The 23,923-nt window shown below is 36.9% G+C and overlaps 1 protein-coding gene across 3 annotated transcripts in view; it reads right to left on the reverse strand.

Moving 5' to 3' along the window:
* The window catches only part of CHST9 (carbohydrate sulfotransferase 9), an 84,634-nt gene that overhangs the window by 55,473 nt on the left and 5,238 nt on the right, over positions 1–23,923 (reverse strand). For 2 of the 3 annotated variants that reach the window (XM_079300329.1, XM_079300327.1), the window contains one exon: positions 22,280–22,488. In XM_079300329.1, the coding sequence (XP_079156455.1) occupies positions 22,280–22,379 (100 nt within the window). In that variant the 5' untranslated portion in view covers positions 22,380–22,488. Of the gene's footprint in view, positions 1–22,279; positions 22,489–22,611; positions 22,694–23,923 lie in introns of those variants that run through there. The other variant, XM_079300328.1, reaches the window with a different exon arrangement.

Here is a 23,923-nt window from a genome sequence, read left to right on the forward strand (position 1 = left end):
GAGAAGCCAGTACAATATAACAAAGATCTGCAGATAACTCTATCTCCATTTTCTGCTCTTTGGTTTTATAAGGAGTCACAAAAATACTTTACACTTCATTATTTCTATAGCACCTATGAGCAAAGTGTACTCTGTTTTTTCATGTCAGCTAGCCAACCATTAAACTACCAGAAGTTAAATCTTTTAATATCTTACATTCAGTTCTGCAGGCTCCATACATAAAGTAAGGGTGTGGCAGAACAAACTCTGCCATTACTAGCCAAAAGGAACAAAGCATAGTTCTGCCTGCCAGCCTCTAACTCTTACATCACTTGCAATGCTTCACTAATTCTATTTGTTTTTTATAAAGCATTAAAAACATGGCTGAAGCTATCTAATGCTTGACAAGTAAGCACAACAAGATAATGAACTATAACCACTTGGACACAAAAATAGTGAAAACACAACAAATCACTGAGCAGTTTTAAGTCATGGATGCACCAGAGGAGAGAAAATGAGCCATGAACAGTTTGTGTTAAACCCAAGCTTATCTGGAAAGAAAAGCCAAAAAGTTGGAAAAAAGTTTTCCATTTCTCACCTACAGCTACCAAAAATTTACTCTCAGTGCCCAAGATCCTACTGCATATCCAGGTCAAAGGGACAAGAAAGAATGCAAAAAACAACAGTGTGTATAGTGTGTATATGTGTACCATCTTTATTTAATGACATATTTAGTTGTCCTGTGCAACAAATCAGAGCTTTATGAAGCCATTGCTTTGGATAGCACACAAGAATACATACAGAGAGCCAAGCATTGTGTCTTTGACCACTAATAAGAGCATAGGTTTTTTTTCCCCACTCTGATTATAGGTATAACTTTTATTTTACTTTAGCATATATTGTAAACATTTGCTTTTCAGGTTCTTTTGGTACAAAAGAACAGCCTAGCAATAAATCATTATGTTACTTTCAAAAAGGAGTTGGTTTGAGGCTCTTGGGTGCAGATAAGAAAAGCAAAGGAAGTTAATTGCCCTCCTTTGTTTATTCGTGCCTATTGGCTCTCAATATTTTCCTTCTCCTTATTAAATATAGCTGTTGGAATTAAAATTATAGGAAAAGAACATTCTGCATGAAGGACTGCAAGAGAAATGTGAGAACAAAGACAAGCAGTGAATCTGACAAGCTCAGATAAAAAGAATACTCAAAGAATTATGGGTGGTAGTTTGGATATTGCCAAACAATATTAACAGTCAAAAATTGTGCCTTGGGATGGTATTTCCTTGATAATAAGTATCTGTAGTCATGTCAAATTGATGTGTTGACACAAATTACCATCTCTCACACTGCCTTTTCCACTGTCTTTACTCCACTCTTTAGAACAATCTTTCATACAATTGAGCAGTTTATAGCTCAAGTACGCAGAAAACATGAACAAATCAATAAATCTTTATATGAGGCTCAAAAACTCCCATCAAAAAAGCATCTACTTTGCTTTTGATAATGAGAGGCAACAAAAAGAGAAACAGAACATGGCAAAAACTTATATGCAGAAAGATTCAGACTCTATGAGGACTCTTAATGCAGCAGATGCAAAATGTTTAAATATTAACATTAAACCTGAGAAGCAAACATAAAACACAGATGATATTGTAAAGAAGAATATATCAAGGTTATGAAACAGCTCATGGTTAGACCACAGTGATCAGCATTAATCCCTTCAACATAAACATCACTGAGACATCTCCCACCAGATCTTTGGTGGGAATGGGTGCTGAAATACAAGACTGTATCCTTTGTATACATTTCTGGCTTAAATGGTTAGTGAACTATATGTTGTATTTTCCCACTTCTTTTGACTCTAAATATGTGAATACTCAAGTTATATACAACTGCCTTACAGGTATTGACATAATATTTATTGAAAAATTATAAATTGTGAATTCATTAGATGTAAGTTTTTTAGTTCAATGTTTAATTTATTATTTTAATTACCTATTCAATTTTACTTAATATTTTAAATCAATATTTGTTGAGGGTGTTTTTTTTTTTTTAAATTTCACTTTATTAAGACATATATAAAAGAACACACAGACCCAGAAAATTTGAGACAGTGAAGAGACTTTGCTTCTAAATGCAGTAAACTGAATACTCATACTGACAGACTGATGAGTTAGATAGATCTTAAACTAGGATAAATTGGAAAGTATTTTTATAGTTTAGATTTTATACACCTCCTGTCTGCTTTGCAAACTGAGCTTCTGAATCTGGATGCAGTGACCCTTGCCATTTACAATAAATGATTTATCTGACTAGACAATACCTTTTGATAATACAAATGAATTGGTTAAAAGAATTTTGTAAGCCATGAAACAAGAGCATAAATCTTGAGCAGTGGCAAAATTCTATCTAAGGATTAAATTCATAATGACATGGATTTTCAGAGTTACTAAGGAGAAATGGAATAAAGAGAGCTTCCTGCTGTAAGGAATGTTCTCTTGCCTTTGTAAGGAAGGGTCTCAATGCACACCAAACACTATGCAAGCTTCCATTGAACCTGAAATTCTGTGTCTCTGTTAGCACAGGATTCTAATACTGGAATGAGCCTTCAAAGCAGGACCTAGCATCACCTCTGCTTTGAAGACAGGGACCTAGGGCACAGGTTTTCTGCATTATTTTCTTAAGAAATCATTGGCAAACTCAGAACCTGTTATTTTCCACCATATCTAGGACCTTGAATGAGAGATCACTCCTCATCCCACAGGAGAGGGAGGCAATAGAGTTTGATGGCACAAATCTCTGAATTTCCTGTTTACCAGGTAAGCATATCACATGTAAAAGAAAGGCCACCCACCTCCATGAAACAGAAAGAAATTACTCAATGTATAATGGCTGAAAGAGGGAGCAACACAGCATATAACACTTCTGCTTGCAGCATTTTATGTGCCAGGTCTTTTTTCCATTATTTTTCTTCTATATTCACAGAACAGTATCTGCACATTGTTGATCATCACCTGAACTGGTCTTTCAAAAGGATCTTAAAATATTAACTAGAACTTGACTTGGTTTCTGCTGGGATTGAGTTAACTCTCTTCCTAGAGACTGGTACAGTGCTGTGTTTTGGATTTAGTATGAGAAAGCTGTTGTAAAAACACTGCTGTTTTCAGTTATTGCTAAGGAGTGTTTATACTAAGGCATGGACTTTTCAGCTTCTCATGCTCTGACAGCAAGAAGGCTGCAAGGGCAGAAGGTGGTGGAAGACACAGCCAGGACACTGGGCCAAAGGGATATTCCATTCCACATGGTGCCATGCTCAGTGCATAAACCCAGGGAAAGCTGGCTGGGGGCCACTGCATGGCAACTATCTGGGCATAGGTCAGCAGGGGGGTGAGCAATCACACTGTGTATCACTTGTTCTGCATATTCTATTTCTTTCATCAGTATTATTATTTTATTCCTTTTCTGCCCCATTAAATTGTCTTTATCTCAACCCTCAAGTTTTCCTACTTCTGCTCCTCTGATTCTCTCCCTCATCCTGCTGTGGGGTAGAACACATTGTGTGGGGTTTGGTTTCTGTCTGGGGTTAGACCAGGACAGAGCTACACAACATACAGAGGGTTAACTAAGCTCAAGAAGCACAGAAGAACCTGGCAAACCTTTGCAGTTTTATATAGCCTAGCAATATGAAACCCCTTTCTATTCTTGGCTAGATTTCCTTCACACACCCTCTTTAAGAAGTTTATAAAGAACACAAACTGTAGTACCTCTAAGGGGTACTCTCAAGGCTAATTTTAGGCCGTGGAAACTAGTCTCTTTCTAGACTTTCTCTCAAGCCTGTCATCTACTATGGCTACACAGAAGATGGTCGGAAAAGGATATTTAAAGTGAATTTGTAATTATAAAGACACAAAATGAGAAAGAGAAAGAAAGAAAGAAAGAAAGAGAGAGAGAGAGAGAGAGAAAGAAAGAAAGAAAGAAAGAAAGAAAGAAAAAGAAAGAAAGAAAGAAAGAAAGAAAGAAAGAAAGAAAGAAAGAAAGAAAGAAAGAAAGAAAGAAAGAAAGAAAGAAAGAAAGAAAGAAAGAAAGAAAGAAAGAAAGAAAGAGAAAGCCCTATAGAAACCAGTCACACATCTCCACCTGCCTGCTCACCACTCATTTTTAGCTTCATCCAGACAAGTGTTCCTGTTCATGCCCATGCTCCAAACAACAAATATTATATGCTCTCTGCCCCAGCCTTAATCTAAACCAGCCTGTGAGTACAGCCCCACTGACACTACACCATCTTAGACTGAGAACTGAAGTTATCTTGCAGGACAAAAAGGAAGATAACCATTCTCCACTAACCACACTGCTCAGGAAGATCAGCCTACCAACCCCAGCATTTCTCTTTCAACTCCTTTCTACACATCTTGTCATTTTTTTCCCCCTATATTTCATGATTCACATCCCTAGGCTTAAGATGCAAATTGTGAATTGAAGTATTTTTTACATCTTCTTTGACGAATCTCCATACATAATTTACAAATTCTTACATAAATTCCCTTAGACCAACACAAATCTTCTCCCGTATTCATGTATCACCATCATGGTTTAACAAGACATGGAAGATCTTGATCTTCTGCAATTAAATTAAGGTTTAAAGGACACCATAACCATAATTTACTAATGTTTGAGGCTAAAATAACACAGCAAAGTTCCATAAAAAAAAAAAAAAAGAAGAGAAACAAACAGAAAAAAACTCTGTAGGACTAACAGCACGTACCTGAGCAGGAAGAGGAGTGCCATCCACTACAGAACTATTTATTTTATCATCCTGAGTCACTTACTTTGGAGTTCTGTAATCCAGGGCTAGAAGCATTCATCAAAAGTATCTTGCTGGCAACACCCATGTCATGTCCACTATCACGTGGGAAACATGTTACAATGAGTTATTGCTCAAATCCAAAATATCTCGAACTTTTCAGACTAAAAGTGAGCTATGGAAGTGATCTTATTTGCTTAAAGCATGAAAAGCATAACACTGAAGTAAGTTGACATTACCTTCATTTCCATAAACCACTGCAGCTACTGACTGACATTTTGCAAGTTAAGCAAGAGAGGAGTCAAATTCATACTGGCATTTTTACTGTCAGGCAAAAAAGTGTGAAGCGTGCATAAACCTGCAGTCCCATCTACTGCTTGTCACCGCACCCCTGAGAAGCAAGTGCATATGTCACTTTCTCCTCCTCTCCCTTTGCACTGCACACAGAGAAGCATGATGCTCTGAACCTTCTCAAACAGTGTTTTATATTCAACAGTGAGCTTTACTGTTCCAGAATAGTGCCCACTCGGACAGCATGTTTGATGGAAACCATCCGGCTAGAACTCACCCTCAAAACAGTTGCCATGTGTTTAGGCAGCAGCTAGACTTGTGTTTTTAAACAAACAAAATCACTGAATTTCTTTGGCAGAGATTCAGCAGCCCAAAATTTGCATTATTGCACCTCCTAACTGGATAGTGACCAAAAAAAGACTTATTGATGAATTCTTCCTCCTAGAAAGTTTACTCTTGAAGGAGGATATATTTTGTCACAAACACAAGGTTCCTCCAAACAACAAATGCATAAAAGGAATAACAGAGTGAGGAGACTTATATTGCTTTTATAAGGAAAGATTTAAAATATTTGATTAGGTCTGCTTTAGAGTTTGCTCAATCTGGGACAGAATGCTGTCTTTTTCTAACTTTCAGGAATTGAATTAATATGGAATGTGACCTCTATCTAACAGTTCCAACAAAAGACAGTACAATTTCTATCAGAAAATGTAACTAAGTAGAATTAAAATAAAACCCTCACAGGTTTAATAAAGGATGGGAAAAGTTGATTTCTACATCAAACTCTCCAACTCATGCTTCAAGAAACTGCACAGGCAGACTTTGTTCACAAAATTCTGAGGACGTTTCATGTCAAATCAAGACTTAATCAGTTGATGTTGCAAGGGCTCTTTATGTGAAATCATTCTTTAAAGGACAGACTGCAAAATATTTTCTAATAGCCTATGAAGTACTGTAGCTAATTAAGGAAAGTACATTTGTCAAATAAATTAAGTGATACATTATCATTTGCCTTCTCAGTAATCTATAATGCATCTCCAATATATCAGAATGAGTTAAAGGAGCCTTTGTTACAGCTAGCAAAAACCTCAATTACTCTTCTGAAGAAAAGTCTAACATTCTATTTTTTTATCCATTCATAACAGGACACTGTAGTTAAGCTATATATCATATACTTCTTTGAATCAAAATGTTCCTTAAAAAGTAAAGTCCAATATTCAATAAAACAAATTTGATTAATTTTTTCTTTGAAATAAACAAGAAATAGCTTTATTTTTTAAATTGTATTTAATTTCTACTTTGATAAAGTTATACTTTCCACTGAAAATCATTCTGAGCTATTTAATCATTTTTCTTCTAGGATAAAAAAAACCCCAAACCCATATCCTTAACAAATTATTTAAAATGTCTTTACTGTTTAATATTTCATTTTTTTCAACTATAAACTCTTGCCAGGAAAATAAGAGATTTTTAAAATGAAAGCAACTGTAGGTAATTGCATCTATTTAGTGCTTACATAGAACCTTTCTTTAGACCACCTAGCTTGTGGGGCTTTTAAAAAGTCATTAGAACTAAATTGCTTGAAATTAGTAAAGTTATTTTTCCATTCATGCACCCATCTCAACTGAGAAAAATCATTCAACAGTGAGCACTTGACAGCGCAGCCACTTTCCCCATTAATTGTCGACCAAGACAAGAAAATTGAATTTTTGTCTGCTGAAGTTCAGGCAGCGGTTTCCTGGGTAGAACACCCTCAGCTGCTGTCAGCTGCTCAGTTTCCCTAAGCTGCAGAAGTGAGCTGGCATACCTAGAGCTGCTAATGACAGACAGCTCTTCTGAGACAGAGTGGCAGCAGGTTAGTTCCTCAAAGCAATCCACAGGGCAATGGAAATGGCTTCACAAACACTGCTTAATCGTTATGCTGCTCCCAAAGGTGTTGCAGCTGATTGATACGCTAAAATTTCATTCTAGCTAGTGATAAGAACCCCAAGCTATCACACAATTCTATTTGCTATCCTTACCCAGCAAAGGTTTTGCCCAACTCAGGCTGTCAGCTCCATTTCTAATCACTGTACAAGTAACATTAAGTAAATGTGGCATTTGGAACACTTGATGCTTTACACAAAAAAAGCAGAAATCCTCACTTATTTATCTTCCTCTCAATCTTAGGCACTAAGAGATGCATGTTTTGTCAAATGTATGGAGAAAATATACATCTAATAAAAAACTAATAATTTCAGTCATGTTACTGAACTGACTGGCAGAGAAGTGACTTTTTTTGTTACTAATTTTATGAAGAAAGTCCTTAATACCTAAACCACTCTCCCCTCAAGCATTTATTGGTTCTCTGATCTGCTCTGATCAAAATTTCTCTTCTTGAAAGACAGTTTATTTATACATGTACAAAGTCAATCCCAGAACAGTCATGACTGCAGTTAACAGACATCTCCCTCCCTCTTACAAAAAACAATTATTGAATAACAGTATTCTCCAATTCACTATCAACACTTTCATAGGTACAAAGCTGAAGTGATACAATCAATAATTTCTGATTAGTTTTTGATAAAGAGATGCACAGAAAAAGTACCAAAAATGTAAAAATGTAGCCAGGATGTTCTGCTGAGCCATCCATTAGTCACTTTTTGATTTTATGATCTTACAGGGACAGAAGGTGGAAATTTTTTTAATTTTTAGTGATCCAATGATAACACAGTCTGGAGAATATTTCCATGGAATTAAAGAGCATGATGGGAAAAATGCTTCCAGTAGTATCCAGTATTCAAGGTGGATTTCTCATCAGAGGAATCTCAGAGGAAAGGCATCAGTTAAGACAACACTGTACAAATGGATGGAAGAAGGAATAATTCAGGGCTACTGAAAACACCTCCAATCTAGGCCTCTAAATTATAAAACACAAAAGGCAAAGAAAATTCTCTGAATTATTATTATAAATTTCTCTAGTTTACAGTCTACTCTAAGCACTGTCTGCAGAGACAATATATGAAGCTGGAGAGACCTTTGAACCTGACCTGATTTATTACTTCTTTTTCTCTGTCACAGAAAACTGGATTCCTAAGGCTCTGCTTGAGCTACCTGAAGGCAGAAGTGACCTGATATGTTCCTACATGACACAGAGTGATCCTCTTGCTACCATATTTGCTTGGCTCAAGAAGCATTTCTCTTGGAAACCTAAAGTTTTCAGGTCTTTATCTGTCTGAATACCTCCCCTCACTGGTATTCATGGCAGTCTAAGATTAAGACATTAGATCTTACAAACATTTCTCATTCAAAAATGTATTTATGATCCACTCGATTACACTGTCTTCCTATTCAGAAAAAAATACTCAGAGCAGTATTATTTGGGCATTTTTCTTGGACTAACTTGTTGAATGTCACACCACCAAAATTATTTAGCTCCTCTTCAGGGTCTACCTCCTCTCCACCATTCCTCATTTCCCAGCTCACAGCATGACACCATTACAAGGCCTCCACATGCAAATTTTTACTGTTACTTTGGATGTTTGGACATAAGATTAAGCCTCACTCCCCCACCACAAATATTTTGTTTTATTAGTAATTGGAAAGCACTCCTACATAGGTACAGTTTCAAGTCAACATTTTTGATAATACAGTATTTGGCATTGCATCGAATGCAAACATAATTATTTGCTCAGTTTTATGGCTATTTATTGAAAAACAAATTGTGACTGTCTGTAGCAATAGAACTACCTGAAACATTACCTCTATGCCACAAACACTGTTGTGTAAGTGCAATATCACATCAGAGGAAAACATCAAAACCCAAAGCAAAAGAATATTTAGAAAAAAAAGCAGGAACAGAGACTTGGGTACTTCAATTGGTCAATCTTCAGTGCTCCTCACACGCACAAAAAGTTTTCATTAATTCTACTGATTCTCTGAAGCACAGACTGTTTGGGCAAATGGTTATCTTAACATGAGGAAGATACTTTTAAATTGCACCATAAAATGAGAAACTATTCCTACAAACCTATCCATTAAAAACTTTTACAAACTGCAGCCACATTAGCTGCTTCCATAAATTTAGAGGGAAAGAAAAGAAATATCACTGGGAACCAGAGTTCTCGAAAAACTTGAAATGTCAGAAGTTTTTCAAGGCCAAACCAGAGTTGTGGCCAGGATAGTCATAATGAATGGCTGATTGTGTGATGACAGCCTTCTTTAGATGGTGTCACCAGAGAACAATTTTATGATAGAGAGTTTAATGATTGATATGTGAGAAACAACATAATTGAAGGACAGAAAGATTTTAGTGATAGGAGCTGCCAAGCAGTAGTCTGAGAAAAGCAAAATGCAACCATGAAGAACAAAAACATTTACAACAAATATGTAATAATATAAAGTAAGTTTAGCACATTTCTTGTAACAGAAATCATATCAGAAGTTAGAATTAAAAATCTATGGCCTACCCTCCTTTTCTATCATCAAGGACCCATAAACCATTTTCTTTTCTCTGCCATTTTTTAAATTGTTCTTGTTTTTCTATGGTTTAACTCATAGAATAATGAGGAACACATTTGTTAGTGAATGTGTCAGCTACAAGAAACACATTGAACAGAATGAATAAATGGTTTTGATCCTTTCTGTGGTCTTTGGCCCTTATGGAGAGACAAAACTAAGAAGATGTTGTTCTACCAGCTGTAGAGTTAGACATTCTGGCAGCCCTCTGACCCAGGTGAAATACCTGGTACTCAGCCCCAAAGGAAAACTGAAAGGACAGGAAAGTTTTGTAAATAAACATGTAACCTCTCCCAAGAAATTAATATGATTGCCTTAAGTGGATACTAATCCACATGGATAAGCTCATTTAAAATACCAAGATTAACTTCTAACTTTCCAGAAAGTCAGTTATTAATTTGTGTTGGTCATCACAGACTAGACTGTGCTTAAACTGCTTCCCAACTGTCATTCAACTGTATTTTATTTATAGAATATTAATACAAGTTGTCCAATATGCACATTTTATTAACTGGAGAGTCAAGGCTGAGTCTTTTTGCCAAGAATACCTTGAACCCACCTGTCAGTCACAGCATCTGGCAGCTTTATCTGCCTTGTATTTATAAGTACATCAGTCCTAAACCTGATGCCAATAGAGTTTTGTTATATTGCATGATCAATCATAACTTAAGTGGTAGCACACCTCAGCTATTTGCAGATTAATTCTACTAGAAATAAATTTCTGCTCAAAGGTTAAATAAATCATGAAGTATTTATACCTCACTGCAACTACCTCAGCCTAGGTAAGCTCAGTCTCCTCCACTTGTTCATCTTCAAAATAGGCACACTGAAGTGGAAAGATTGTAACAGAAAAGAAGTAGGGTGAAATTAATTTTGCCATCTGTAAATATAAAGCAAATTAAAAAAAAAATTCTCCAAAGTCCATATTGTTTGTTATATTTCACATATACTTTGTGCTGGCCCCATTCTATGAAAGTATTTTGAAATCTAGGAGCAAAGCCAGGGTTTTTTTTTTAGATGTTCTTCATTGTCTTCTACCTGCCACCAGACTGCAATGGCAAATTCTCAACATAAAATTGCACAGAGGAAGAAGAAAACTCATCAAATAATTATTTGGGGGAAAAAAAGTGTAATTTTTTTTAAGGTTTGTTGCTTCATTGGTATAATTTAATTGGGGGGCAGTCAGCCAACTCTCACTTTAATGATTCTGATCTTACAAGTAATTTCTTTAGTGATTAGGAGTATATTCATATCAAATGGGCTTTATATTGCATTAATAATTCAGCAGCTACCATGGAAAAAAGATAAAAACACATCCAAGTAAATTCTCATCCCTCCACCAGCCTGCCTGAGCTGCTTCTTTCCCTCCATCACAGAACATGACAGATTTGGTTTTTCATCAGTGCCAATATTTTACATATTTGATGACCTCTTTGAGGACTGTTGATAGGCAGGAAAGGTTAGAGAACTTGAGAATCTTATATTCCCACTGAAATTTCAGTTTCTAGGGGAAAAAAAATCTTTCATGTCTATTAACAACTGTCCTGTAGAGCTACTTGGCTTGAGTGTTTCCAAATAGTTTTTAAATCAATAAATGAAGTTCATGAAAAGTCTTGACTCTTTGGCCTAAAATCAAGAACAGAAGTGCTTTCAAGAATGTGCTCCATATTTCTTGACTGCAAATATGGAATCATCTTAAAGCAATGACATTTAATGAATTATATGCATAATGTTTAAAGTAACAGGCTGCATTTTACACACAATTCAAATACCATGACCTGTGTTAGCAGATTGTACCTGTTTGTTCTCAGTAGTGGACAAGGCATATTGTGCATTAATGACTCTTTAATGAGAGCATGAAAAAGCCAGAAACAAAGAAAAACAAAGGAAAACAAAGAAAAACAAAATAAAATTGATGCATCTATGGTTTTTTTTCTAATTTGTATAGCCAGAATTCATTCAAAAAGTGCAGTGTGAAATACACCATAGTATACTTTTTTTTAATGCAATAGCATTATTGCAAAAGATTCCACTGCATTGTTTGGTCACTAAGTGTTCTTCCAGGAATGAAAAAAATGATTTCACACAGATGAGTGGACCAGAAAGTGAAATTCGATTTACCCAGTTCTATTAAGCTTTTGCTAACTAAAGCTTTTTCTTCTCTTCGCTGTTATAAGGCCAAAGTCAAAGTAAGTTCTCATGACATAATACCTCTGAACAGCACAAACATTATGGGAGTATGGCAACAATGCTGAAACAACTGTTTTCCACTCTTCCCATGAAGAAACTCCTATTTTTAAAAATTTAAGCAAGAGTAAAAAGTATAATCAAAACTGTCTTTGCAAACAGTGTTTTCTATACTTATTTCCTTTTAGACATATTTTCTTTTCTTAACAGAGCTATTTATGGATGAATGGCAAAGCATCAGGCACTGATATTTCCCTGTTTAATGCAATGGAATGTTTCCAGCTGGAGCTAGCAGAACTCATGCAGCACATCTCCCTAGCTGACCATAATCAAAACCAAACACCTCCAAACCCTCATTTCTCTTGCATATAATTTACTGAGAGGCAATACCAGGGCCTAACAGAATGACTCTAAACAACCCCAAGTTCACTTGAGCTGATCCTAAATGCATGCTTGTATTAGGCCTAGGTTATAACACATCTGTCACAGAAAGTATTGCAAACTTTTCTCCATCTATGTCCTCACACATGTACACAAAGCTGGGCAAGTTCTTCTATTGTTGGATTATAATTAGTACTGAAATGAGCTGCTCCATTCCAACTATATTAAATATAAAACACCTGGCATGTACCCACAGTGAAATTTAATATTGGTTCTGATTATTTTTAACTTTACACTGCTGATTTTCAGTTACTTTCCTGGATGTTACCCTGTGTCTATGACATACAGAAGACATTCTCTGATGTGCATGTCAAAATTTGTGGCTATTATGCCATCATCTGTTATGTTCTGGGACAATTAATTTCTTTGCTAAGAGACAAGTTTTGCCTTGCTATCACTGTTACTTAACAAAGTCAATTTTTCAAAGCCAATGACTTTCTTAAGAGCTCCTCCCCTCCTTCCCCCTTCATTGTCTGCTTGGCTCATAGGAGTTTTTGTCCATGGGAACTGAACTCCTTGCAGCCATTGACTCAACACTGTATCCCACCCCTGCCATTCCAGGACCTTCTGTCCAGCACCAGTGAACAACAAAAAAACCCTCAACCAACCAACCAACCAAAAAACTCAACCAAACAAAATGGAATCACTGTTCATTTGGAAAAGTCTAACAGTGACCAAGGCTTTTTTGTTTGTTTTTAATTAGAATATTATGGAACTGTAAACATGAAAATTACTACTATAATTCTCCAGGGAAAAAAAAAAAAAAAAAAGAAGAAATATGTCTATCATTCCCCAAATATTTTGATAACTCATGTAATTTCCTCTTGTAGATGGTGCCAAGAGACAAAATCTGTGCCTACTCAGCCTGATTTTGCTAGAACTATGTGCTGTGAATTCCTGGCAGGATTGTGTGATAGAAAGCCGAATGGTCAATATAAACAAATAATTTGAAACAACAAAGCTATGAAGGACAAATTGTACTTCTAGTACACAGGTTTCACACAGGTTTAATAGAGGTCAGTGATAGTCTTGGATGTTGTTACCATGGGGAGGCTCTCAAGTGACAAGGAAACAATCATTTTTGGTGATAGGAGTGAGACTGGGGGAGTGAGAATTCCTAAAGTACCACTGTAGGCAATAATATTTTCTAGGTTGCACTCTCTGCCAAGTATGGCTTTGCAGGCAGCACAGGATGCTGCTGCTGCACATCTTCACTAAATCAAGATCAAACCAAACCAAATCCAAAGCCAATGGATGTGTGTGATATTCTATTCCCCATCACTTTACATGAAGTGAAGCTCATACATGCCTGGGAACAGTTTATCTATAACCAGAGCAATGCTTAAAATACAGCATATTTTTCAGTTTTCTTGAGTAACGAATATTTACTGTTTTACAAAAAGCAGAAGCTTTAAGCTGATCTGATTATTGACCATGGCTTTCAAGAGAAATGAGCAAATATGGGAGTTTTGGAAGGAACTTGCTTCTTTGTTTATTTTAGATTTTGTTGTTTAAACGTAGCATTTGATAGAACCCAGTAGCTCTCTCTTCTTTGTGGCTGAAGACAGTAACATTCACTCCCACACATATAGCCACAAGGCTCAAGGTTGAAGGGGCTGCAAAGAAAAACACTGTATGCTGATGTGTCATGCATCTTCCCAGTTTCAAACTGACAGATAGGAAATGCCTTGCGCAGGAAGACTGTAGAATGTAGAAACATTCTTCTTCTTTGAATACGCTATTAATACAAATTAAAAAAATAAAATTTAAAAAGTGAGACACTTGTCTGAAGAAGCAGGGACCCAAACTTGAAAGCCCAGCCAATATTCCTGCTGCCGTGAATAATGATTACCTTTACAAATAAAAAAATCCACAAAAATAAAACCAGGTTATTTCACATTAAAAAACAAATAACAGGAGAGGACATTAAAGGGACTTTTCTTCCTTGAACCTTTTGCTCCTTGACACAAATTTCATTTTTCTAGCTAAATCATCTGTCAGACATTAACCCCTTGTATGCTAAAATGGCTCCCATTACTTGAAATCTCTCAGCCTCCTGATCTTTAAATGCATGTTTCACACATTGCAAGATGATCCAGAAATATCCCAAATTAATAGCAATAACCTGTTTATAGTAAGATCAAACTAGTAAAATAGAAAAGATAGAAACAAAGGTTCTAGAGTGTGGATAAAAAAAAAAAAAATTCTTCAATATAATTTCATCTTCATGTTTCCCAGTAGTTGGCTGTGGTTAGAAGATAGGTTTCCATCTAAAATATTTTTCCTACCAGGAGTATCTGCTCCCACAAAAAAAGAAGAAAAATAAAGGGGATACTTTAAACAAATATATATATGTTGCAGAGACCACATCACATGTTTTAACAGGACTGTTTGTAACCAAGTGACATATCAAAGCAGTTCAACATCAAACACAGAGGTAAGCAGCCTTAAATATACTCCAGCAGCAACCACTTGCTCTTCTAAAAATGTGCAGTGCACGTAAGGAAAATGAAACAAGCCAGGAAAAGAAAAACATTAATCTTTTCATCATCATTCCTAGATAGTAAACCGTATGAGGAACAGCTGAGGGAGCTGGTTTGTTTATTCTGGAGAAAAGGAGGCTCAGGGGAGATCTTATCATTCTCTACAACCACCTGAAAGGAGGGTATAGCAGATGGGGATGGATCTCTTCCCACAGGAAACCAGTGGCAAAATTAGAGGACATGGCCACAAGCTGTACCAGGGGCATTCAGGCTGGACATCAGGAGGAATTTCTTCATGGAAGGATGTCTTAGGTTGCAATACAGCATGTGACCAAAAGTATGTATTCTATCCCCATCTGTTGAAACCAGGTGTGGCAGTCATCTTTATCTTTTCCACAACCCATCCTCCCTCCAGGAAGATATCACCTGCTGCTGGCCCATTCAGTCCCACCGTATGACTGATAAAATTACATCATCCCATTGGGAGATGCTCCAGCCAGGGGGAGGAACCAAGCCTTTCCTACCTAGATAAAAACTGAGATTTGGAACACCAAATCTTTTTCCATTGGATCCCAGAGGAAAACTGGATCTTTTCCACATCATCTCTGGACCTTCAGAGGAAAACTGGACCTTCTACAGGAGCACTGCTTCAGCTGAACCACACCTGCCACTGCAGGGGGACTGCAGCCACCATTGAATGGGACTGCTGCCAACACCCTGACTGACAGGGTGTCAGGCTGTATTCTGACTCTGTCAGGGTTGGGATTGTTCTTTGTAATACTGTATTTCTATTTTAATTTTCCTAGTAAAAAACTGTTATTCCTATTACCATATCTTTTCCTGAAAGCCCCCTTAATTTCAAAATAATAATAATTTGGAGAGAGGGGGTTTACATTGTCTATTTCAAAGAGAGGCTCCTGCTTTTTTTTTTTTTTTTCTTAGCAGACACCTGTCCTCCAAACCAGGACAAATGGGTATTTTAGAATTGGAAGTGACTGCCCAGGGAGGTGGTGAAGTCATCATCTTGGAGGTGTTCAAGAAAGACTGGACATGGCACTTAATGCTATGGTATAGCTGACAATGTGGTTATTAGTCAAAGGTAGAACTTGATGATCTTACAGGTCTTTTCCAACCTAAATTATTCTGTGAATTTAATTTTTTTCTGCTGTTACATCTAAATGATGACTTGCCAGGTGAAAAATACCTCTCCACCCTTCTTGCTCTGTAAGACTGTAAGTTTGTCTTAAATGGTGCTGCATCACAAAATCCATGCCCAAAAAGACAAGACTGCAGGGCTGTACTGCCTGAATGACAAGCTTTTGAAGAAAAGATTTTTTGGAACTGAAGAAATGCCATGAACCAAATGTTGTTGAAAGCAACAGTGGTGGACATTACATGAAAATTAACCACTTCACTCAATGGCAGCACATCTGTCAGGAAATTTAACAGAAGTTGGAAAACTAAACAAAATTCATATATCGTGTTAAAAAAAGAAAAAGCATAGCTACTCAATAGAAAGAATGACTGCTAAGGACTCTGTAAAATCACATTTCTGAACACCAGCCAGATATTCTGCTCTGAGGGTCAGACTAACTGGAAAAGAGCATGAAGGGCACCCATTACATGTTTTGTATCCAATTCAAAAGAGCATTTTGAAAACAGTGTTACTGTTACTCAGCCTTTCCAGGAAGGAGGATACCCTAAATCATAAGTGTTTCAATATCAAGCCAAAAAGCCCTCCAGGGATACCTATAATTCAAATTTTGAATTTAATTCATTTGCATGTCCATAGATACAAGAAAATTACAGAATCCTCTTCTGAAAGTTCTGTTTGAAAAAGGCAGGAAAGATTACATTCAGGTGTCCTTAGTATATATAATTAAGGTATGTGCTACACCTTTCTAGAAGCAGATCTCTGTGATCTAGGTATGAACATGCTTGTGTAGGTTGTTTAAAGCTTATACAACAATAATACATAAAATGTCATCAGCTTCTGCTCAAACACGAAATTGAATATTTGGTTAAGAGGAGCCCCAAAACCTCCTCCTACTTAGTTTGTTTTATACCACCAGAATGATAGAAGCAAAATGAATGAAATGCTATAGGAATGATAAAAGTAAAATGAATTAAATGCAAGATGAAAATGGTTGAATTAAAAAATTAATTAAATGGCTGCCAAACAGCCAGACCTGGAAGAAATATCCTCAGAAACAGAAAAATATAGCCTTAAGTGTTATAAAATATGAAATTTTAACATTTTTTTCCTAAAAGCTTCTGGGGTTTGCAACTGTGGATGACAGGGTGAGACTCTACAATCAGCACAGAAAAACATCTTCTCTTATATTCAACTTTTACTTGTGTCTTTAGACCATTATGGTTTAAGAAAATACCAATTTCCACCTGTTTCTTAACAGCTTTTTTCCTGCAAAGGCAATTGTTCTTTCCCTACAACTTTCATCTACTGAAAGCTGAGTGAGGGGAAAGGAAACCCATTCTATGTTATATGGAGAAATTCTACTAATAAAATCTTGTAGCATTTCTGGGATTTCAATACTTGTGTTATTGCTCACCAAGCAGCATTTACTGATCCTATTGAATCTTCTTTCTTTTGTTCTTCAGTCCAATAATGGGACAGATTAAAAAAAAAAACCAAACTCAAAACAACAAAGAGACAGAAAGAAACAGATTCATTTCACACACAAAACACAGCATATTCCAACCAGAAGGGTGAAACCTAAGTAGACCCAGACTCATTAGAGTCACTAATCACTGGGCACTGTAAACCTGAAGATTTGTTTGCCATATCAGTGATGTTCTCCAGCAGACTTAGGAAGACTCCCATAAACTACCCAGGACTTCGACAGCAGAAGTACTTCAATTTTACTAGAAGAATTAAATTATTCATAATTAATATCCATGATTGAACAGTGTTCTCTTCATCTTTATCTACAAGCCTGTTTTCTACAAACATATTACTTTAATGCATTTCCTGATGATTGTCTAGAAAAACTATGACTTCCATGAAACAGTTGCCTTTGCAATTCATCACATATGCATGGTTCTTTAAGTCACAATGTTTCTTAACTTAGACAAAGTTTAAATAAAAATCAACCCATAAAAATAACAAAGAGTAAATATTATCATGTGTGCACACATATTCAATTGCTACTTAAGAGTGCCAAGATAAGGAAGAAAGGCATTCCATGATCTCAAAATATCTCACCAGATTACTAAAGGACCCAAAAGACCCCCATGGATTACCAAATCTGGCTAGGTGGGGGAAAAAGCCCACCTGTTTATGCCAAGGATTATGTATAATGGATACAACCTGGATGGCTACAGCAATAGCAGACTAAATTTTGAAAGCTCATGCAAAGAATTGCATGAAAACTCATGAAATTTACATCTTTTTTAAAAATGTGATTTTTATCTGAATTTTTATTTTGTTTCTTTACGAAAGGAGGACCTGTGGCCTGAGGAATGGGTATGAAGTCTGTGAAACTCCTCAGGAGGTAGATGCACAAAATGGAAGGAAAGCACATGAACTACAGATGATGCTACAGAACTGATACTCTGCAAAGTGAAGCAAACAGAAAAATCTCTGCATCTTTAAGGTGAGATACAAAACTGCTGGGAAAGAGCAGATGCAGAGTTTTTCACTCTAGGGAACCAGAAATCAATGGGAGGGCAGTGCACCCTTTAATTGGTGGTAAGACTACACTATTCTAAAGATTAAATTTCAAGTGTCCTTTGTACCCCACAACTCCCCCAATTCAGGTGATTGCATGGCACAGAGCTCAACATCAGCCTTGAAAGACCCAGTGGTTTGCTTCACCTGAATAATATCAACAGCACTGGAAATTTCTAAGTGTGTAAAAAATAGTGATTGCTTCTTAATCAGTGCCACAATATTTGATGCTTGCTAATGCAAGATCCTATAGAGAACTGTCAAGTAAAGCTGTGAGATCAAGCTGAATTTACATCAAGCTTCATTCATGTATGTGAATTTATATACAATGAATATATTTATACATGGAGAACATGAAGTGCTTCATTTATACCACATTATCAATATTGTGAATTAAATTTTCATCCAGATGTAGTCTGTAGGTATTGATGCTCACACTGACTATTGACAAGTCTGTTCCCAATTACTCTACTGAGATGAGCTGAAGCTACCCAACAGAAGTAAAGATATATCATCCTGTCTTTATACACTCCATGCCCAGAGCCAAACCATGAAACTCCCCTGTTCTCTCAGTCTGCTAGTGTCTCTGAAAAGCCATCAGAGAGGATCACCATGTAGCTAGCAGCTGCTTCTTAGACATCTTCGAATGAAAGATTTTCTCTTTTTTAAGGTATAGGGATGATAAACACGACTAGAAATATTCTGAAGAGTCCAAGCACAGTGGGAGGGAGCAGAAGACATGACTGTGATGAGAGATGCATCCAGCTGCTGAGCCTGCTGGTGGCATCTGGAGTAGATGGACAGGATGAAAAATTAGAGGTGTTCCTGGGCTGGATACATTTGAGTAATGAGGGAAGTTTGTAAAAATAAATCAGAGTACAACATGCTTGCATAAGATCAGTCTAGAGCAAAATAGGACAAAGAAGGGAATAAAATCACACTTGAGATCTCAGTGATCTGAACAGGAAGTAGAAATAAGAGACCCCAAAAGAGAGAAAGCAAACCATGAATAAAACTGGCACTGGATCTAGTGTGAAAAATTATAGAATAGCTAGACTAGCTAGAATTCTAGAATAGCTAGAAAAAGTGGCAATAAGAATGGCAAGTGTGAAAGAAAACAGTCCAACTTTAAAACAGTAGGGCAAACATTAAAACGGAAATTGAAAACTACCATTTCCAGTTTCCCCCCAGAAATCTACATCTGGTTGGAAATAATTCACACTAGAGAGCCTGAGAAATAAGTATGAACATTACAAACCACAAAGAGCAAAATCCACTGACTTTTCCAGAGATTGTGATTTATAAAGGCTCCAGATATTCAGAAGAATGGGGTAGTAAGGAGAAGCATTTCACAGGTGCAAAACAGATACTTTCCTAAACTCAAACACATCCAACTTTCCATTCCTTCAGCAACCAAATGCAGACATGGATGCTGTAGGTCTTGAGCTAAAAATAGTTCTGCTACAACAAACACTTATCTCTACAGGCTCATAGCACGGCAATTGGAAAGCACGAGGCACACTTCCCATTTCCTAACAGAACTTCACCTCACATGCTCAGCCACTTGCAGATTAAAACTAGCTGTCTTACAGCTGTGCAGCTAGTGAGAGGATTAAAGGAACACATAAAATCCTTGCAAAGATACTTGTCAGTTTAGGATTCTCCAGATACAGCTCATTCCCCAAAAAAGCCACAGTGCACAGCACATGGCATTATGAAAAACAGAGAAGAAGAGGGAAAAAAAATTTGCAAAATGCCCATAACTAAACTCGTATATATTGTGAATATGCAAATATGTTCTATTTCATATCAACTCTAAAGCAGCATACAGGAGGGAACCATTAGAGAATTGAGCCACAGAAGATTTTTAGGGGAGATACAGGTGTTTGAAATAAAAAAGAATGGCTCTCTAAATGTTAAATTGGAAGAAGCAAGAGCAGACACCAAAGAATGAGTTTTTGCCATGCTCTTGCCAATGTGCATGACCATATACATTCTCTACTGCTACTGTAGAGAATGCCAAAATTCTTTTTTTTGGATCTTGATGAAGTGCTGTCACAGCAGTCCAGTGAGATAAAAGGACACTCGAAACTGCAGTCACACTTTAAGCTCACTAACCATTCTGTTATTCTCTGATAGCTTCCATTTTATTAGAGAAATGTTTCCACATGGAAATGACTTATGTGTGTGAGGAGAAGCCTCTCTCCTGAAAAAGATTATAGCAATATATCAAAGAAAACCCCAAAGAAAGCATCTGGTTGGCCAAAAATACAGAGTCTGTCCTAATTCAACCTTTATTTTATTTTTCCTGTTTCTTTTTAATGGTAGAGAGATACATATAAAAGAAAGGAGTAAAAAAAACCCCAAACAACTGCAGTGAGAAAAAGCAACAAGGAGCACTGCAAGGAAAGAAAGGTTAATTACAGCACAAGAAAAGATGCAAGGAATGTGAAGAATGTCAGCAAGTAAATAAATCAATAATCTACAGTCATCATCTACATTCCTGAACTACCTTGAAAGCAAGTGTATCTGCCCTTAACATTCCTGACAACAGGAGAGATTTACAAGGAAGACCCCCCTCTGCTGCATGCTCAGCTTCTGCCAGCACCCCTGTCAACAACTGATTACAAGGGAACCTTTCCAAAGGGAGCCTGTATTACCTCTAACAACAGTTTTGTGAACACTTTGGGACAACCCAGAAAAATTAACAAGCCAAAATTAATGCTGTGATCACTGCACTTAAAAAAAAACCCTCAAGATCATTGTCAAACAATTGCAGAAATGGTGCAATATACTTCCCCCTCAACACTGCTCTCTAAAGCACACTGAAGCCTTGCAGCTCATATGGAATAACAGCACAGATCAATAAAGCCAGAGACTAATGTGGTTTTACAGATGTATTTCTTCACAATGGTATCAACATACTATAAAATAAAAGTTTTACAGAGGAAATGAAAGCTGAGTGAGAGAGACCAGAGGATCAAAAAGTCAAGACTTAACAAGTTAGAAACAAACAAAGAAACATTGACAAAAAACCCCAAGCATATAAACCAAAAAAATCCAAAAAAAAACCCCAAAAAATGCCAACCAAGACCAAACCTTGAAAACAAAAGCCTAACCCCAATACAAGTATAAAAGTTAAATCAAGGATATGCCCTCAATAAGGTGACATAACAGTAGTGGACCTGCAGAGCAAAACTGTGGAGAACCTCACTGACATCCACCCCTTATCATACATTTTGTGTAAGATTACTTCAGATTTGCTCTAGACTGGTCCCATGAACTGAGCTTCCAGTAGGGGTTAAGGTAAATCACCTGGTTTAGTTTTGTACATAAGATAAACTAGACCAACCCAAACCATCATAAATGGGAAACAACAGAAATACAACTCAGAAGAGTAATCCTGAGCCAATGTTAACACAGATTTACCTGAAGTTGCTATATGATTCTGATGCTATATATGAAGTCTTGTAAGCCCAGTCTCAAACAACAACAAAAAAGAAAGGGAAAGGATGATTCCATGAGCACTGCTGCTTAGAAGACCACTTTTGTCTATAAAACACTGCACTTATTCTCCAGAAATTGCTTTACCACATAAAATGTAATGTACAAAACTCACAACAAGTCATCATAGAGAATAATTTCTAAATTAGACATGCAGAATGCTTTTGCAACACTTGCTTTTGCAAAGGAAGCTGATACAATACGATTAGGTAGCTGGGGGCATCTTTTCATGTGACTGAAGAAATTTCTTAATGAAGTGTAGCAATTAAAACAAGTCTATTTTCATTTTACTTCCAAAGAATGGGGGAGGGACTCCACCCCAACTGTCCTCAATAGGTTTTATGGTCATCTTAAAATAATAGATGCAACTAAGTTAAAAAAATTAAAAATGAGAGAGAAAAACCTATGTACCTGTATGTTGTTCTTCAATCCAAGCTTGCAGATACATGAAGAGGAGTAGACCAGCTACTCCAAACAGCAGTACAGACACGAAGACTTGTCTTAGGTTCATGGCCCTACAAGGGGGCTTCTCTTCAGCTTTCAAAAGGACTCATTGCTCACTTTTCTGAAGTCTTCAGCATGCCTGCATCATCTTTGGTACCTTCCCCAGAGACACCAACCTGAAATAACAAGAGAGGGAGGTTGATCTCGTGTTACACTTTTGTTCTTCACCAGAGACTGATACTATATACAAGCTGGAACTCTCACAAGCTATTGCTTTCAGTGCTTATATTTCTGCTCACAATCTTGATGTTCTTTCAACTCCCAGATGAACTCCAAGCAGGTGTGTTTCTCAAAGTGGCTGAAAAGACCATTCCACCTCCAGAAGAGCCAACATCACCTGCTGGCATAAGAGGAAGGTAATGACCCACACGAGGTCACTGGGTGTCACACCAAAGCCCCAGTGTGCCACCAACCACCTCAGCTGGGAAGCTACAGCAGGCAGCTGGAGCCTCCCAGGGGCTGGGTCACACCCCAAGAGGCTGCCAGCCCCTGTGATGGGCAACCCAGCCCCTCTGATTCTGGACTGCATAATCATGTGCCCTCAAGCATGGCTCACCCCACACCACTCTGCTCTCAGAGCCTTGGTGCCAGTTCAGCCGTGCATTGAAGAGTCACACAATGATGCTCGACCTCAAATACAAATCCAAGTTGAGTTTTGCATGATTAGGAAAAGTCAGCATAAGATGGTCTCAGTAACAGAGCAGAAAATTAATTAATGGCTCATCTTTTTATTCAGCTGTGTTTTGCAATATGGAGAGGGACTTGTCAGGAACTCAATTCTTGCTACTAAGTTTAATGAAAACGAGCTCAACTGTAAAAACTTATCAAAAAGATTGTTCTATTGAACAGCAGTGAGCCCAGAGGAAGTAATTTACCTGATATCCTGCATCTGTCACAAAGGGGCCGTAAAATTCATTTTACAACATCAGAACATGAAGACACTGTGGATCACTAGAGGACAACTCCTTAATCTGAATGAGAATGTGCACACTTTTCAAAGTGCATTATTAGAAGCTGAAGAGCAGTTGTTGAAACTGGCCTGCACAGCAAAAGAAAATGCCTTAAAATTCAACATAATGGACACTGTTGCCAATGAATATGACAGAATGCTAGGAAAACCTCAAGTTTTTAAAGGAATATAGCTGACTGGAAGATATTTGAAAGATAAATCTGTTAAATACTCTTAAAGAAAATGCATAACACTTATCCTGAATCATACAAGTATTTCATGTTCCGCAAGTTTGTGTTTTTTAATAACACTGTTACATCTATAATTGCTGCGTTTCTAAAAATACAGTAGACATAAAGCTTAGCAGGAACTCCCATTAAAAACAGCTGTTGAATGAACAAACTATGTTAGAAAGACGCAAAAGGTTTCAAGAAATCAAAACTATTCAGGACTTTTCAGATGTTTTTCCAATTTTGTGCCATTAAACTATACACTTCTCTTAAGCACAAACTTGCCTGCAGAGAATGTAAGCTATGGTTTAAATATTAATCATTTGATGTGTAATTGTTCTGTAGAAGAGAGATAGCTAGATATTAACAGAA

This window comes from Erithacus rubecula (assembly GCF_903797595.1).
Source record: "Erithacus rubecula genome assembly, chromosome: 3".
In the NCBI taxonomy this organism is placed as follows: domain Eukaryota; kingdom Metazoa; phylum Chordata; class Aves; order Passeriformes; family Muscicapidae; genus Erithacus; species Erithacus rubecula.